This window comes from Suncus etruscus, chromosome 4, assembly GCF_024139225.1.
Source record: "Suncus etruscus isolate mSunEtr1 chromosome 4, mSunEtr1.pri.cur, whole genome shotgun sequence".
Taxonomy (NCBI): Eukaryota; Metazoa; Chordata; class Mammalia; order Eulipotyphla; family Soricidae; genus Suncus; species Suncus etruscus.
The window spans coordinates 53,979,506-53,998,453 of NC_064851.1; the positions used below are offsets into that span (position 1 = coordinate 53,979,506).

Sequence of the window (18,948 nt, forward strand, 5' to 3'; positions counted from 1 at the left end):
CTGAGCCAGTCTCCTCAAGCTTTACATGTAAGACAATCTCTGTTTTGGGGGTAAAACCAAACTGTAAACAAACAGATACAAAAGAAACAGGGATGATCTTTATTTTGGGTAAAACCAAGTTATAAACAAATACTAAGAAACCAGGGATGATCTTTATATTGGGTAAAAAAGGTGAGTAACAGTAAGTTACTAACAGTAAATCATAAAATATTTAAAAGTAAATGAAATACAGCAATATAATTAAAAGTATTAAACTTATAATATATTCCTAACATGTATATAACATGAAAGATACTGTAATTTTTGTGACGTCCCCCAAACAAGCTCACTTATATATAGATCCATATGACCAAGAAAATACTAGGAGATATAAACAGAACTTGATTTTATTGGAAATTCTTCAGAAGGAAGAATAGAGAACATGGCATAGAGTACATGAAAGATCTTAGAAAAAAGTATGAAGGGGCCAGAGTGGTAATATGTGGGAAAGCCACTTGCCTTATATGCAGCTTGTATGTAGCTGATCTGGCTTTGATCTCCAGCATCCCAAATGGTACCCAGAGCATCACCAAGAGTAATTTCTGAAGCAGAGCCAGAAGTAACCTCTGAGCATCATTGGGTGTAGCCCAATCACCTTCCCCCAAAATGAAGAAAAGTGCAGCAGTCAAATTTTTAAGTGAATGTCCTCAAATCTTTATGTACTATTAGGATTATCCAATATCAAGTGAGAAGGAAAATTTTCCCAAGCACCTCAAAAGCAAATAGGCAAACAAAGCTTTTCTTTACTCCAGGAAGACATTAACAGCAAAAGGATGCTACCATGTAAGCAAATGTATTGAAGTACATTTATGTATAAAACAAATTCTATTTCTGGCTACCTGACCAAAATAATAAATCCTAAAATAAATGAGAAATAGAACAAATATCAAGTTTCTATTTGATGAGAAAATTACTATAACTATAATGTAATCTTAATCCAGGTATCTCAAATGAAAAAAAAAAACTCAGTATGGCAAAAATAGTTAACTACCACAGAAGTACAAAACAAAGTATATGTAAGGCAAAAACAAGTGTCTATTCTTCTGGAGAGTATTTTTTCATACTAATAGCTCAGCAGTTAGTGGCAACATATTCCATGAGACTTTTAAATATCAGAACTAATTGGTTTAGCAAACATAAAAAGAAATAAGGTAAATATTTGTTACCCCTCTCCCAATTTCATATACTAATGTTACCTGGATGATCAGACCTATCCACAACTGTGAGGAGCTGTTGTTTGGGATAGAAGATAATAGACAGACTGGGGGGGGAGAGCATTAGAGAAGAAGAAGCAGGAAGAGTGCTTGGAAGGCAGTGAGAAAATGCTGCTGGGAAAAGGCCATGTAAGGAAAATGCACATGATGGTTAGGACCTTGAAATAAAGCTGGATATCTCTTGAAACTTCATCTGACTGCCTGTGGATCATTTCTCCACTGTTACCTTATAGACCTGCCGGGCAAAGGGGTTACAGGCGCCAGGCTGAACTAGCAAAGGGGCTACAGGCGCCAGGCTGAACTGAGAAATACCTCCACCCCACCAATGGTAGGACTCTATATTTTATATTAATATAACAAATATTTGCTGAGCTAGCCACACCCAGAATCCCTAATACTACATTAGGAAAATTTTTTTATATTCATCAGTTAGCCTCACCTAACTTCCTAAATAAAATATAGATTTAATACAAGCAAGATTATTATATAATAATACACAAATGAGAAAATAAAAAGCACATAAGTGACTTGTTCTTTCCTCTAACCATCACTGCCTCCCATAAGCCTCCCATAATCATCATTATTGCTATAATTAACTAAACTAAATAAACAGCTGCCACAAGAGGAGACTATTAAAAACACAGCCATAATCTTTTATCACTTATATCATCTTTGAAAATTAAAAAATTTCAAAAGCAAACAAAATAAATAGCTCTAACTTGTAAGCATTCTCCTAAATTTCAAAAATTCAAGTCACTGCAATTTAAGCAATTATTTTTTTTCTACACATGTCATACTGTTAAATTTAAAAGTAACAGATTTTTTTTATAATGACTATAATCACTTTCAGCTTTTACCTGATCAAAAAGTTCAGTACCATCTGCTCCTGCTGCTTTCATCAGTTCTTCTTCGCCACCAGGGTGATATTCCATATAAGGACTGACATTATAAACAAATCCTATAGCAAAACAAGGAAAAATAATATCCTAAAGAAACTTTAAAAATAAACAAAGTAAAAATAGGAGTTTAAATAGACCTTTCCCAATAATCTTATTGAGTGCATCTGGATTTTTAAAAAGATATTTTGAACAGAAAGTATCTGAGAAGTCAGATCCTTTGCAAGCTAATTTTGATCTGCCTGTTTCATGAGTCCTGGAAGATAACCTATAATCCTATTTCAGAGGACAGTTCAGAACTCACATTAAAAGCAGTGGCTAAGGAGCCAAAGTTATATAGTACAGTGGGTAAGGCACTTGTCTTGCATGCAGCCAACCCAGGTTAATCCCCTGGAAACCCAAATGATCCTTCTCCAGTCCTGCCAAAAGTGATCCCTGAACGCAGTCAGGAGTAAACCCTGAGAATGACCAGATATAGCCCCCAAACAAACAAAGCAGTAAAAAAAAAAAAAAGGCAAATAAAGTGACTAGAATATCAGCATTTTAATAGGTTTCCTAGACTCCCTATTCCCAGAGTTATATAAAGCAGACTAGATCAGCCCTATATACTCAATGGGCTGCATGTCAGAAGATGACCCCGAGCTTATGAAATCATAATCTTTTATAAGGGGAGTCAAGTATGCCTGTGTTTTGTGGAAGGTGACAGTGTCTTTATTATCCACCCCAGTAAGTCCAACCGTGGAGTATAAAGTGAAAGGGAGATGCTACTCATGACTACTGTTGGGGTTACAGGTTATGCAAACATTCCTAAAAATATTATCTAGGGCCAGATAAACAGTACAACAGGTAGGGTGCTTGCCTTGTATGCAGCCCATTTGGGTTTGATCCAGCATCGCATTGATTCCCCAAGTCTGCCAGGATTGATCCTTGAGTTCAGAGTCAGGAATAATCCCTGAGCACTGCTGGGTATGGCCCCCAAAACAATAAACAAGAAAAGACTATCACAAAACAGTCTCTGCTCAAGAGTTATGGAGAAATGCAAAAGAAAGATGCTGTGTTCTCAGCACAAGAAAAATGAAACACTGTGTACTCTGTTGTGGTAGAGAATTAGACAAGGAAGGGGAAAATTGTTCCCATTTGCAAAGATAGAACAATGAATGGTAATTGAACCACTGGATCTATTTCATGAAAGCAAACCTATGTATGATGAGCTTCAGAGGCCTTAGAAAAAGATCATTGTTTAGATTTTATTCTATATTATTTTATATATTGTAAATATTATACATATTTTATTTATATAAATAACAAACATATAAATAATATATATTATAAAACAATAAATAACAATAATAAATGCATTATTTTCTATTTTGAAATATCAATTTGAATAGTTTTATTTCATCCAATCATATAAATAACTACATTTAAGAAATAGGAATAGGGACCAATGCATCAAGAATAGTTTAATGATAAATTTCTCTAAGGAAGTGATATTTTTATCCTTTTTAGAACATTCTTTACTAAAAATCTAAAGGTCAAAGAGACAGCATGGAGGGTAAACTGTTTGCCTTGCAGACAACCTCCCTTGTGTTCAATCCCCAGCACTGCATTTGATTCCTGCAAACTCAGCCAGGAATAATTCCCGAGCACAGAGCCAGAAGTGAGGCCAGTGCAGTCAGATGTGACTCCAAAATTGAAACAAACAAAAAGAAAAAAAAAATAAATAGTAGGCTAATTCAGCCTTAAAATATTTCACTTGTGCACTGAAAAAAATTTTTTTGTCTTATATCAGGACTATTTCTTCATTACCTGATAACTTTCAGGAATTTCAATAACTATAGTTACTTAAAATGACCAATAAAATACAATAATATTGGAATGAAAGAGACTGAATTTCACATGTAAAAAAAACAACTAGTTTTCCCACCAGTTTACTCCAGTATGTTTTATTGCTAAAAATCATTTTATTTAAAGGGGGTGGAGTGACAGTGCAGTGTTAGGGCATTTTCCTTGTACGCGGCTGACCCAGGATGGACCTCGGTTCCATCCCCAGCGTCCCATATAGTCCCCCAAGCCAGGAGCGATTTCTGAGTGCATGGCCTGAGCATCGCCGGGTGTGGCCCAAAAACAACAACAACAACAAAATCATTTTATTTAAACGCCATGATTTACAAGGTTGTTCATAAAAAGCTATTTTCCTCCACAGTTTCAAAGTTGTTCATAATTTAATTTCAGTCACATACTGTACAACCCTTCACCATTGCACATTTCTTGCCAACAATGTCCTTAGTTTTCTTTCTGTTCTCCCAGCACCATCTCCTCTACCTGCCTCTGGAGTGGACATTTTATCTTTCTCCATCTCTCCTTTCTTCCCTCCCTCCCTCTCTTTTTTCTACTTAGATACTTTGGTTATTACTAAAGGGGTATCATGCATTAAAAGGTTGTCTCTGGGGCCGGAGAGATAGCGTGGAGGTAGGGTGTTTGCCTTGCAAGCAGAAGGACAGTGGTTCGAATCCCGGCATCCCATATAGTCCCCCGAGCCTGCCAGGAGTGATTTCTGAACATAGAGCCAAGAGTAACCCCTGAGCGCTGCCGGGTGTGACCCAGAAAAAGCAAACAACAAAAAAAAAGTTTATCTCCCTTCAGCATTGAACTCTTGTCCAACTCAGTCAATCTCCCGCTATTTGTGGCAAGCTTCCTACCGCGAACTGGTCCTCCTGGTCACTGTCTCTATCGTTTCTGGATAATATTACCATACTATCATATTTTTATATCCCAGGAATGAGTGCAATCTATATCTATGCCTCCCCCTCTGACTCATTTAGCTCAGCATAATACTTTCTTTTTTTGTTTGTTTGTTTTTTTGTTTTTGGGTCACACCCAGCGGTGCTCAGGGGTCACTCCTGTCTGTCTGCTCAGAAATAGCTCCTGGCAGGCACGGGGGACCATATGGGACACTGGGATTTGAACCAACCACCTTTGGTCCTGGATCGGCTGCTTGCAAGGCAAACGCCGCTGTGCTGTCTCTCCGGGCCCAGCATAATACTTTCTATATGCATCCATGTATAAGAAAATTTTGTGACTTCATTTCTCCTAACAGTTCAGTAGATGTACCACAATTTATTTAGACACTCATCTGTTCTCAGTTACTTGGATTATTTCCAGATTCTAGCAACTGTGAATAATGCAAAGTTGAACATAGAAATGCATAGAGCTTTTCTGCATTGCAATCTGAGGCTCCTAGGTATATTCCTAAGAGTGGTAAGCTAGGTCATATGGAAGCTTAATTTAGTTTTTGAAGACTATTCCATATTGTTTTCAAAAAATGCTGGCTCAATTGACATTCCTATCAGCAGGTGAATGAGTCCCTTTCTCTCCCCCTGCATCTGTGCTAGCACTGGTTGTTCTTTGTTTTGTGATGTGGTAAGATGATATTTTTTTTGTTTTCATATGCATCTCCCTGATGATTAATGATGTGGAACATTTTTTCATGTGCCTTTTGGCCATCTGTATTTCTTACATGAGGAAATGTCTATTCATCTATTCTTCCCATTTTTAAATGATTTTAGCTTTCTTTCTTGTTAAGCTCTACCTGTGCTATATAGACATTAACCCCTTATCAGATAGGTACTGAGTGAGTATTTTCTTCCATTTAGTGTATGTTTGTATCTTAGTCACCTTTTCCTTTCAGGTGCACAAGCTTCTTCATTTAATGTAGTTCCTTTTTTTTTTTTTTTTTTTTTAAATCTTTGCTTCCAATTGCTAGGTCAGTGATGTTTCATCCTTGAAGAAGCTTTAGCTTCAATGTCATGGAATGTTCTAAGTACCTAATGGTCCCAGTTTTGATACCAAGATCTTTAATCCATTTTGATCTGACATTAGTGCATGGTTTTAAAGAGTACTGAGTTCAGGTTATTGCATGTAGCTGACCAATTTCCCCAATACTACTTGTTAAAGAAGCTTTCTTTGTTCCACTTCATATATTTTTTGCCCCTTTATAAAAGGTTAATTGATCCTATACCTAGGGTCAGTTTAAGAGTTTTTCAAGTCTACTCCTTGACTTGAGGGTCTGTCCTTATTCCAATACCATGTTTTTTTAATGACTATTGCTTTATAATACAGTTTGAAGATGGCGAAAGTGATGCCTCCCATCTTCTTTTACCAAGGAATTCTTTAGCTATTCATGGCAGTTTATTGTTCCATATGAATTTAAGGAGTGTTTGAGCTATTTCTTTGTAAAACATCATGAGTATCATCATAGGAACTGCATTAAATCTGCACAATGCTTTGACAAGTATTGCCATTTTAATGTTTTCATACCTAAAACCATGAAAAATGTATTTGTTTTCATTTCCTTGTGACCCCTTTATTTTCCTGAAGCAATGTTTTGCATTTTTCTTTGTGTGGATCTCTCAGTTCTTAAGTTGATTCCAAGGTGCTTACTTTTCTAAGGGTATAATTATGAAAGAGATTTTTTTTTACTCTATTTTTTAATTTTTTTTCTGGTTAAATTTTTTATTTTTATTAATTATTATTTATTTAAACACCTTGACTACAAATATGATTATAGTTGGGTTTCAGTCATGTAAAGAACACCCCCTTCACAAGTGTGACATTCCCATCACCAATGTCCCAAATCTCCCTCTGCACCACCCCTCCCCCACCTGTACTCTAGACAGGCATTATACTTCCCTCATTCATTCACATTGTTATGATAGTTCTCAATGTAGTTATTTCTCTAACTGTACTCATCACTTTGTGGTGAGCTTCATGTTCTCTTTCATAATTTATATTTAGAAAAGTCATGAATTTTGGCATATTAGTTTTATAGCCTGTGCCACTTTGCTATACAAATATATTGTTTCTGTAAGATTTCTGTGGAGTCTTTAAGATTTGCTAAATATAGTATTATGTCATCAACAAACAATGAATGCTTGAATACTTCCTTTCATGTCTGGATGCCTTTGATATTTTTGCCTAAATGCTGTGACAAGTATTTCCAGTACTATATTAAACTGAAGTGGTGAAGTTGGGCAACTTTGTGCCAGATCTTAGAGGAAAGGTTTTAATTTTTCCTCATTTAGTCTAATATTTGTCATGGATTTTTGGTAAATGGTTTGACTATACTGAGGAAAAATTCCTTCAATTACCATCTTGTTGAGCGGGTGTTTTTTAAATCATTAATCTTGTTAAATACCTTCTCTGCATTTATTGGTATGATCATATAATTTTTATTTTTTTCTCTTGATATTCTATATTAAATTTATTTTTGTATGTTAAACCATATTGTCTCTCTAGGATGAAACCTTCTGGATCATGGTGTATGACCTTCTTGATAAAACATTGGATTCTATTAGCTAGTATTTTGCTGAGGATCTCTGCATCTTTCTTCACTAAGTAAATTGGCCTATTAATTTTATTTTTATGTGATGCTTTCGATTTCTGTATCAGGGTAATGTTAACCTCATAAAAACTATTTGGAGTGTTTCTGTTTCTTCAATATCTTGGAAGAGCCTGAAATAATTGACAGTGGCCCTCTTTAAAGGTCTGAAAGAACTCAAAAGTGATCCCACATAAACCTTGTTTTTTTTTGTTTGGTTTTTATAAGACTTTGATTATCATTTCAATTTCCTCAATAGTGATGTCTTTTAAGGTATTCCATACCAAACTGGTTCAACCTTAGGGAGTTACAGGAAACCAAGAATTTATCTATTTTTTCCAGGTGTTCTCATTTTCTGGCATAAGTATTCTTAAAGTAATCTCTGATTATCCTTTAAAATTCTGTAGTATCTGTAGTTTTATCCGAGCTTTTCATTTCTGATTTGTTTTATTAGGGTTCTCTCTTTCTTTGTGAGTCTTGATTTATCTTTCTTTTTCTTCTTCTTTTTTTTTTTTTTCCAAAAAATATACAACTCTTATTTTCATTGACCTTTTGGATTGTTTCCTTCCTCCTGCTTTGGGCTCATTTTGTTGATCATTTTTCAATTTTCTTAAGATATGCCATTAAGTTATTTTGTAGGCCCTTCCTTCCTGGCGAATGCTTGCAAAGCTATAAATTTTTCTCTTCTTTTATTTTGTCCCACAAATCCTGATAATTTGTGTCTTCATTCCCATTTGTTTCAGAAATCTTTTGATTTCCTCTGACCCAATGGTTGTTCAGTAATAAGCTGTTTAACTTCTAGGTTTTAAAATTATTTCTCCTTCTCTGTTTGTAATTACACTTCTATTTTCAGTGTATCATGGCCTGAGAACAGAGGTGATACAATTTTCTGAGTTCAAGTACTCCATTGGTAGTCTGCCTCATTACTCTTAGTCAAAGAGAAGTTGCTACTGGTCTTTTTTAGCCTCCATTTCTTAGGATTGTCTACTCCAGTTTTCTTTGTAAAACTCCTTGACGGCCAGCACAAGAAAAAGCAAACTCCATAATCTTTGTATTTACTCAAATAATTTTATTTACAATAATAATATTGATTTCTCTCTTTTTTCTTTCCCCTGACAACTATTAACACATTCAGAAGGCTTTTTTCTACTCTTAATGTTCCAAAATCCACAAGTACCAACAACTGTAACAAACTTGAGACATCCATAAAGCCCTGCAAGTAAGAGTCACAAGCTTCCTTTGCAATGATAATCTAAAGTTCTAGAATTTCTCTAAAAAAGAAATCTAAAACGTGATCAACTAATAGAATGAAATTCATTGCTCCTTTCAGTAACAACAGAAACACTAAGCAGATTAATGATTATCTTGGACAAGCACTGAAAAGCCTCCAATGCCCCAAATCTGTTGTCTTTTCACCTTTCTTCAACTGACTGGGTTGGGCCACTATCTCCCATCCCTTTTCAAATAGACAAAAATCAGAAATGCAAATTAAATCACTTATAATGGGAACACCAAAAGATCATAGGAAATAAAACTGTAAATGAGTCTTGCAGAACTAAGCTTCTCAAGAAAAGGGGCAGAGACTGTGTTTGCATAAACAAAAGCTTTTAATGTCCTTAAAGAATTTGAATAGAGATCTTAAAAACCAAATGTCTGACATGGAATGATATGCAATAGTGATTATTTTGGCAATAAGATTGAAAAATATCTTTAAAAATTAAATATTTATAATAGTTAAAATAATATTAAATAATTATTGTACAATGAATATTTAAATAAGTAAACATTATAACTAAAATAATTAAATAATATGCTTATAATATTAAATATTAATATAAAGTCCTATATTTTATACATTCAAAAAACGCACTTAATGTTTCTCATTATCTGTCAACTATTTTTCCTCTGAGTTACTGTCTTCATATTTATTTCAATATTTTCATTGTTGACTTTGCTAGCTTTAAAATAAAGGAGAAAAGAATGTTTTTATAATAGCATCATGGTGTAACTATTGAAAACATAGATTCATTTTTGTAAATAATGTGACTACTTTGCCATCTTGTGTTCAACAGAGATGCTGCACTTAAAGAAAAAACTATTAATAAACTCTTTTATTTTTTATTTTGGCCACATCCATCAGTGCCCAAGATTTATTGCTGGCTATGTACTGAGAGAATAATTCCAGGTGGTGGTAAAAGAACCATATGTAGTGGCTGTTCCAGTAAGCAGAATTCTAGAAGGTCTCCATGAGATTCTCATCTCAACTACCAAAAGAGATCTTGAAAATATTATAAGCTAGGCCAAGTAATTTTTGTACCTAAAACAATATTTGCTAAAAAGATCACTTAAGGAGACAGAGTGATAGTGTAGCAGGCATTCCTTCTAGTACTAATTTCATCCCTTATTATTTTTGTTATTTTATGTTACCAATTTTACCTGAGTTGTAACTGAGGAGAAAGAGTGTCAAGATACACAAGTATTGTGAATTTTCATTTTATCTTGCAGTATATTTTTGCTTTATGTAGTTTACAACTTTATGATCAGTCTTCATCAGTCTCCCTCATAAACTCTTTCAACATTATAAATTGTCTTTATCTCTAGTACCGTATTTGCTGGCGTATAAGATGACCCTTCAACCCATGAAAAACTTCCTAAAAGTCTTAAAAGTAAGTTACTTCTTAAAAGTAAGATGGGTGCAGATCACTCGTCCCTGAAGCTGGAACTAGTTTCAGCATGCCGTATACCAGTATATAATATGACTCCCGACTTTTAGAAAGTTTTTCATGGGTTAAAGGGTCGTCTTATACGCCGGCAAATTTTTGCTTCCGTCTGGTAATATTTCTTTTCCAATGTTAATACAGAATCTTATATCCTTTCTATTTTTTCTTCAGCTTTTATTTCAACCTTTGTGTGTCTATATTTTAAGTGCATCTCTACAGAAATCATACAGTTAGATCCTGATATACATCTAAATGTGAACTATATGTTTTGATTAGAATGACTTGTCTGTTTATATTTATGTTAAATATAAATATGGAACTGAAAATTACCATTAGTCTCCCTTCTTAGCAAGTTTTGGACTTGTGTGTCTTTTCTTTTTTCCCTGTCTTAGTTTGGGATAACCAAATATATTTAAAATTTTCATTTTATATTAGTTGTAAATGGTTACCTCTTAGCTTTCTTCTTAAAGTGATTAGTTCAGGCCAGAAAAATAGTATAGCAGGTAAAGTGTTAGCTTAGCATCAGCTGACCTGGATTTTATCTTCAGCTGGCATATGGTCCCTAAACACCACCAGGATTCGTCTCTGAGCACAGTCTGGTGTACACCCTAAGAACAGCCAGATGTGGTCTCAAAATAAACAAATAAGAAGTGACTGATAATATAGGCCTTAACTCTAATGAGTTTACGTGAGTGACCTCTTGAGTGGACCTCTTCACAATATAAGAACCACTGGATACTCTATTCCCTCTACTATATATAACTTAATAATAAAATTTGTATTAAATAGTCCTTCAATTTTTTTAAACTAAGAAGGAAAAGTAACATATTTCTATAATTATCACTTCCTAAAGATGGGAGTGTCCATCTGATAACATTACCCTTCAATCTAAAAAACTTCCTTTAGAACTAAACCCTCAGTTTTTATTTTTTGAAAAAGTATTTATGTAGTCATCCGTAGTTAATACTTTAAGTTATTAAATTCAGAGCTGATGGTGTTGTTTTTCAATATTTTCAACACGAGCAGGAGTGAGCTTGCAAGCATTTAAGAAATTCTCACAAGGCATTGTGGCTGCCAGAAATGAATTGTTATAAGCACTAGACTAATATTGCAAATAAAGTTACAGGATTGCTGCTTAGAATACCTTGAACTCCAAGCACCATCCCAAATTCCCATTAAGCATCATTAGGAATAATGAAAAAGCAGAAAAGTATGACTGCATCCAAAAATGGGGACAGACGCCTAGGAAAGTCTTAAAGGCATCAGCACTTACAATGTTTCCAAAGGCTATTTTCAGAGCAACTATGCTCTTGGTATTCACTGAACTGAGAAAAATCACTGGAAAAAATATCAATAAATTTGAAGAAAGAAATTAAAGAATTACCGTATTTTCCAGCATATAAGACAACTTTTTAGTCCATGAAAAACTTCTTAAAAGTCGAGGGTCGTCTTATACACTAGTATATGGGATGCTAAAAGTTACTCCTGCTTCAGGTACGAGTGATCCGGCCCCCTCTCACCATCAGCATCCCTCTTTTCAGCTTTTATAGGACACAGAGGAGGTGCTCTGACTCCCTCTAGCTGACTTATTAATCACTGCACCACAGCCAGTTGCTCTTGTAGGATGCCCTCTCCCTGCTCTCATGTAGATCACTGTTTTATGTTTACATGTTTGATGTCAAATAGCCTTATGTTTATAAATAACAGTTTTCCTGCTAAATACATGCATGACATAGGCATTTTAATTAAAATTTCCATATTTAAATCAAATCTTACATTTTTTATTTTCCATTTGTGTGTGTTAAAAGAGAGGTTTTATATAAAAGAGAGGCGAATACAGCTCAATCCCCATATTTTAACAGGAAAAGTAAGGGGTCATCTTATATGTCCAATTGTCTTATATGCCAGAAAATATGGTAAATGCAACAGAACTGAGGGAACTAAAGAATAAAATAGCAGAAGTCAGCAGACTTGAAGTCAAAAGTTAAACCAGAAAAGAGCCAGTGGAGTGCAGTCATGCCACTCTGCTCCACAGCTGCACACTCTTCCTATTCAAGGAACACCAGCTAGGGACATAGAAAACATCACACTACAACCGTGACAATAGGGAAATAATGCAGGCCCCAACCATGCTTAGAGATTAAAGATCGTAGCTCCAATGACCTGAAAAGTACCAACCACACAAACTTAGTTCTCAAATATGGCCTTTAGAAAAAAATATGGAAGATGTTCATAGAACTCAAAGAAAGCATGGAACAAACTAAACATGCCATACATAAGAATCAAGAGGATCTGAGTAGAAATAAGAAAACTTCAAACTGAGATAACAAGGCTGAAAAACATAGTAGGCGAAATGAAATCTCACTAAAAAGCCTCTCCAACAGAGTACTACTACTCTATTGAAGACAGAATCAGTGAGCTGGAAGATGAGATGAATAATTCCATATAACTAACAGAAGAGGTTGAAAAAAGAAATTCAAACAAATGAACAGACAATAAGAAAAGCACTCAGAGAATGTGAACAGATGAAAATAGAAGTCTTTAATAAACATAACAGAATAAGAACACAACATAAGAATCGATGGAGTCTCAGAGACATAGGAAGAAAACCCATGAAATGTCAACAATCAAGGATATCATTGCAAACAAACTCCCAGAGGTAAAGAGTGCATGCAACCAAATCCTACATTCCTGAAGAGGACCAGCCAAAGAGATCAAAGAAAAGCACCAAAGACACATCCCAGAAACAACGATGAACCCTATAGATAGAGATGGAATACTGAAAGCAGCAAGATAAAAAAGGGAAATTCAATGCAGTATGCCTAAGATTTAGTGCAGACTTGTCACAAGAAATCCTCAAGGCCCGAAGGCAGTGGTGGAATAGTGATAAAACTAAGTGAAATTAATGCAATGCCAAGAGTACTTTCCCAGCCAGACTTACATTCAGGTTTGAAGGAAGAATGCAAAGCTTCATAGATAAACAACAGCTAAGAAAATTTACAGACTCAGAACCAGCCTTAAAGAATGAACTGAAAGATATACATTAAGACAGACCAAAAGACACACCAAGCTCCTACTAAAAGATGACACTAAATACCATGACAATTACATTTCTCAAGACACAAATGATCAGAATATGTGAGTCACAACTAAAAAAGTACAAAGAGAAAAACTTTATAGCTTTACAAGCATTTATCAGAAATAAAGGAATTACATAAATAACTTAATAAGACAGCTTATAAAACTGGAATGTGACCAACAAAATGAACCAAATATAGGAAGTCAAAAGGAAATATATCATCTTACAGCAAAAAATCAACAAATGGGTAACCCTAAAATCAAAAGATTAATAAAAGCAAGAGTTGGTTCTCTGAAAAAAGTAAACAAGATGGATAAACCACTTAAAAAACTCACAAAGAAAGGAAGAGAAGCTTAATAAACTAAATCAAAAATGAAAACGGGCAGATTACGACAGATGCAATAGAAATTCAAAGGGTAATCATAGACTACTTTGAGAAACTCTATGCCACAAAACTTGAGAATATGAAGAAATGGATAGATTCTTGAAATCTTATAAAATCACAAAGTTGAATGAAGATGATCTAACATATCTGAACAGACCCATCACTATTAAAGAAATTAAAATGGTAATCAAAAGTCTTCCCAAAATCAAAAGCTCAGGCCTAAATGGATTCACTAACAAATTCTTTCAAACCATCCAAGGGATCTACTGTCTATACTTTCCAGGTTTTTTTGGGAAATTGAAGAAACAGAACACTACCAAATAGTTTTTATAAAGCTAACATAACCTGATACCAAAAGCAGACAGGATGCCACTAGGGTGGACATCTAAAATTACTTTAGTATCCTTCCTTCCTTCCTTCCTTCCTTCCTTCCTTCCTTCCTTCCTTCCTTCCTTCCTTCCTTCCTTCCTCCCTCCCTCCCTCCCTTCCTCCCTCCCTCCTTCCTTCCTTCCTCTTTCCTCCCTTCCCTCCCTCCATCCTTCCTTCCTTCCTCTTTCCTACCCTCCCTCCCTTTCTTCCTTCCCTCCCTCCCTCCCTCCTTCCTTCCTTTCTCTCCCTTCCTCCTTTCTTTTCTTTTCCTTCCTCCTTTCTTTTCTTTTCTTTTTTTATTTTGGGTCACACCAAGAGGTGCTCAGGGGTTACTCCTGTCTCTGCACTCAAAAATCACCCCTGGCAGAGTTGGGAGACCATATGGGATGCTGGAATCAAACCACTGTCTCTAAGGTCGGCTGCGTGCAAGGCAAAGCCATACCACTGTGATAGCTCTCCAGCTTTTTCACTGTGTTTCTTATGAGTTGAAATGTGCAGCCCTAAACTTCACATCCAAAAGTCCTAATCCCCAGGATTTTGGAATGTGAGCTTACTCAGATATAGTCATTACTGACAAAATTGAATAATATAATTTAAGACTAAGGCAAACCCCTAATTCAAGATAAGAGCTGGTATCATTATAAAACAGGAAAGTTAGACATAGACAGAACACCATAGAAAATGGCAGAGATGGTGGCAATGTTATTTCAACAAGCATCTCATGCAAACTGACAGCAAATCAAAAGTAAAAGAGGGGTCAGATTCTTCACAGCTCTTAAGAGTTGTGAAACAAACAAACAAACAAATCCCTTTGTTTAATTGCCCATTTTTGTATCCCTAGCAAACAAAAAATCTTTGACTTATCATACCAACAAACTACTATGACAATTACATAGCTCCTCAAAGCAGCCAAAATTCAAAAATAGTAAGGATTGCATTCAGTCCATATGCCAGACACCAATTACAGAGCAACAAGAAAGATACAGGTACTGTGTACCAGGCCAAGGGACAACAAACCCAAACTATGTGATTATAATATTCTGATTATTCTAAGAGCAATAAATGAAACTCTTCTACACAAGGGCAAAAGCTCTATATTTAGCCATGTATGAGTGAAACAAGGACTTCACCACAAAGACCATTATGGCTAGCATGTGTTCTGCTTTTATTTACTCCTCTGTCTGCTCACTCCTGAACATATCCCACTTCTAAACTGGAGTTTCATATTTGCTATAGAATAAAAAAAAATAGGTAATTAAGATTATTGAGGAAAATATATTAAATAATAAAAAATTACTCAGAGTAAACTGAAGTGTTGGCTTTAAATCAGGACTTCTGATTTACTTGATTCTCAGAGGCATATTCTTTTTTCATTTCAATTATAAAGGACAAAGGAGGGACAATATTTTATATATATATATATATACATATATATATAGTATCAGTAAATGACTATACTATGTATTAGGATAATTGAATTGTAAATTAAATAAAATTAGGCTTTACATTGCCTAGTAAAAGTATGGTTGTTGTTTTTTTATTTTTCTTTCCAAAAGAAATGCAGTATAGGGATGATATGTTGAAATTTAACAAAGGATTAAATGCTGTCCAAATTCAGAATTATACAATTTGCTCTCCATTATAAGGTATATCTTATTATCTAACTGTGAATCACATCATCATATAACAGAATCATTAGATTATATAAAATTATAACTGGAACACTCAGCTGTAAGTTATTGTGATACAGAATATATAGTACCTACCCCTTATGCATATCCAACAATCATCTTTTGTGTTGTGTTTTTTAAGTTCTTCTTCACTGACTTCAATTAGCCTGCCTTTTAATCCTGTTAGATCCTTTCCACTTTTGGTTAATCTAATCCAATCCATAAGACTTCTGCCTTGTTTTAGAGGTACCTACAAAGGAAAAGAGAAAAATTCAATGTTTTCATTCTTCCCATTAAATAAGAAGCTATATTACCTATAAATGATGTCTCTAAATTCCCAAGAGTGGGTTTCCAGACCCTTCATCGTCTGGTCACAATTTATTATACTAGATCAATATTTCAAGTTTTCTTCCCTCCATGAAATATTTCACCTAAGCTGGAACTGATTTCCTGACATGGAACTGTGGCAAGCTTGCAGAGGGGCACTGGAAATGCATTCACTAAGAATCCAAGATGTGCTCTGAAAAGAATTTTATTTTGCTATGCCCTTGTCTCAGTCTCAAGACTCAAAGATAACCCAGTTGAGACATAAGACCAACTTGAGATCCACTTTTAGATGACTCAGGACCCAATTTATATTCAAAACAAAGTCAGGAGACAATTCAGCAGCATCAAGGCCTTTAAAAGAAGATCACTAGAGCTCAAAACTCTCTTTCTCTCTGATCAGTCTTAGCAAGGGAGCCTCAGCTAGAGACTTCCAAATAAGGGCAGTTCATAAAACCCCCTAAAAACGCTAGCCTGCAAGTATAAATAAGTAACATGTGGAACATTTCTTTTGAGTATTTATGAATCCCACTTCTCTTTTCTCTCCTTTTCCTAAGAAACCTACTTAATTTCATTATTTGTTTTCTCTGGAAACTTTTCTCCTGGATGTTGAGATAAGTAGTGGGTGTGTGGGTAGAGATCTATCCTGTTTCCCCAGTCCTACTCTGGATAAGGGAGATCATTATCATCATCAACATGGCCACCATCATTGGGAATAATAAAGGACATCTTATCTTTATCTCTAATTTTTCTACTTCAAGAGAACACAACTGGTAGTTTTCATGGGGAAGATGCAGGGACTCAAAATCTAATTCAAAGGTTCTCTCCAAAGGCTTATGCTATTTAGTCACTGAGAAAAAGTTCGATTATTACGGAAAGGACACACGTTTGGATGACATATGGAGCAAAAATTGTAATTTAACAGTTAGTGTCATATCACACCAAATCTAAAGGGTCTATAAGGCCACATTCCTCAAACAACAGAGCAGTCCCTTTGCAGAATCACTGTAAGGATTTCATTAATGTACATGTAACATCCAAAACACTTAGAACAAGGTCTTCAGTTAGCACTGAATAAACTTCAGCTCTCTCAGCTCTCAGCTATGGTATTAGTAAAACTGGACTAATAGATTTCCTTTTTTGTTTTTGTTTTTGGGCCACACCCAGCGATGCTCAGGGGTTACTCCTGGCTGTCTGCTCAGAAATAGCTCTTGGCAGGCACGGGGGACCATATGGGACACCGGGATTCGAACCAACCACCTTTGGTCCTGGATCGGCTGATTGCAAGGCAAATGCCACTGTGCTATCTCTCCGGGCCCGACTAACAGATTTCTGAAAAGCTAATGAAAGCAAAAAATTTCTGATCTAGAAGTATATATGAAGGCATATAATCTTCAGATATATATGAAAAAGAAAAACAAAACAAAAAGAAGCTTGGTGAAGTGGTCTAAAATGAAAAGATCTAAGAGTCCAGAAATGAACCAGCTAACTCGGTAAATAGTTTGAAAACAAAACAGAAGTTGTGGTTACAGAAGAAGGAATTTACAATTAAGAGGAACAGGTAACCTTCATGTTGCAACGAAAATGAGGTCACTTATTACGTTTTGCAAGAATAAATATTTGCATCCACCTGTTGCTAACAATAACTAGCTTAACAAACTTTGAGAGTTATTACCTTAGCTTCAAAAACTGAAAAGGTGCATAGGGAAGGAGCAGTAAGTGATAAAACCAGCAGAGGTCAGAGGATAAAAAGATGCTACACAACTTAGAAACGTGTCCTTAAATCTAGCCCAGGGTTTGCCATTTATTTGCCTTTTTCCTCATAACTACGACCCCAACTTTTCCTGCAGATCAAACAGGAAGCTTTCCTGATACCCCAGAACTTCTTCACCGAGTGAAGCACAGGAGAAGGGAGCAAGTCGGCTACAGTCTTAAAATTGGGCACGCGCCCTACCTGGCCCAACTCACTGAATCCATTGGGAAGTCCTGGGAAAAGGCATTGAGGCCTGGAGAAGGGATGGAGAAGAAAGGAGACCAGCAGGTGTGTAGGAAGGAGTCCCAGGACTAGGGCCAAAAGAACCGGGAGGGATCGCCCCAGTGGGGCGTGACGGAAAAGAGGTTCCCATTGGTCTGAGCAGAGCGCAAGGGGGAGAAAGCGCTCGCCGGGTCCTGGGGTCTCCCCACCTGGCGCAGCTTACCTTGCCCCGTCCCGAGGAGTCGGAGCGCTGCTGCGAACTGGGGGCCGGGAAGGCCGGCGAAGGGACGTTCAACATCCTGAACCCCGGGCCCGGAGCTGCTGAAGTCCACCGCCGAGCCCGAGCACTGTCGGGCAAGCCTCACTATCGACAGCAACGCCCACTCCGGCACCCCGGCCGGGTTGAGGCCCAGCCCCCGACACACTTCCGGGGTCAGCCGGGGTCACCAGCGTCGTGACGCAGGACGTTGAGACGATGACGCCGTAAAGGGGCGGAGCCAAAGGGAGGCGCTACCCTTGCGTCGGTTCTGCCATGCGTCCTTGCTGCGCTTTCAGCACTGCAGGAGTAACAGCAGCTCTTGAATGAGCGAGGGAAAAGGTGCAGCTGTTGTCCCTCAGCTTTGGTGCTGACCAAGCTGCGAGTCAGCTCTAGAATCTCGTTAACCGACCAGCATCTGTCCATTGAGGCAACTGGAATATGCAAAGACAAAGAAAGAGGTCGAAGCAGGCTGATTTCTCCGAAAGTGCTTTGGGAGACAAGGCTGTACTGGAAAGAGGCCCTCTCTGGAGCTAGTCGCCAATTGTAGTTACTACCGTGGCCTAAAAAGAGAAGACTTCATCTCTAATAAACAACCCTTGCTGGGGGCCAGAGCGATGGTACAGCGGGTAGGGCGCTTG

General features: G+C 36.5%; 1 protein-coding gene across 1 annotated transcript in view; it reads right to left on the minus strand.

The window, feature by feature from the left end:
- Positions 1–18,426, minus strand: part of LOC126006723 (cytochrome b5 reductase 4) — a 72,915-nt gene extending 54,489 nt beyond the window's left edge. Inside the window, exons 1-3 of the mRNA XM_049772242.1 lie at positions 18,275–18,426; positions 15,849–16,002; positions 2,111–2,211 (exon numbers count right to left, since the gene is read on the minus strand). Coding sequence (XP_049628199.1) covers positions 2,111–2,211; positions 15,849–16,002; positions 18,275–18,349 — 330 coding nt within the window. The 5' untranslated portion in view covers positions 18,350–18,426. The remainder of the gene's footprint in view (positions 1–2,110; positions 2,212–15,848; positions 16,003–18,274) is intronic.
- Between the last annotated feature and the right edge of the window lie 522 nt (positions 18,427–18,948).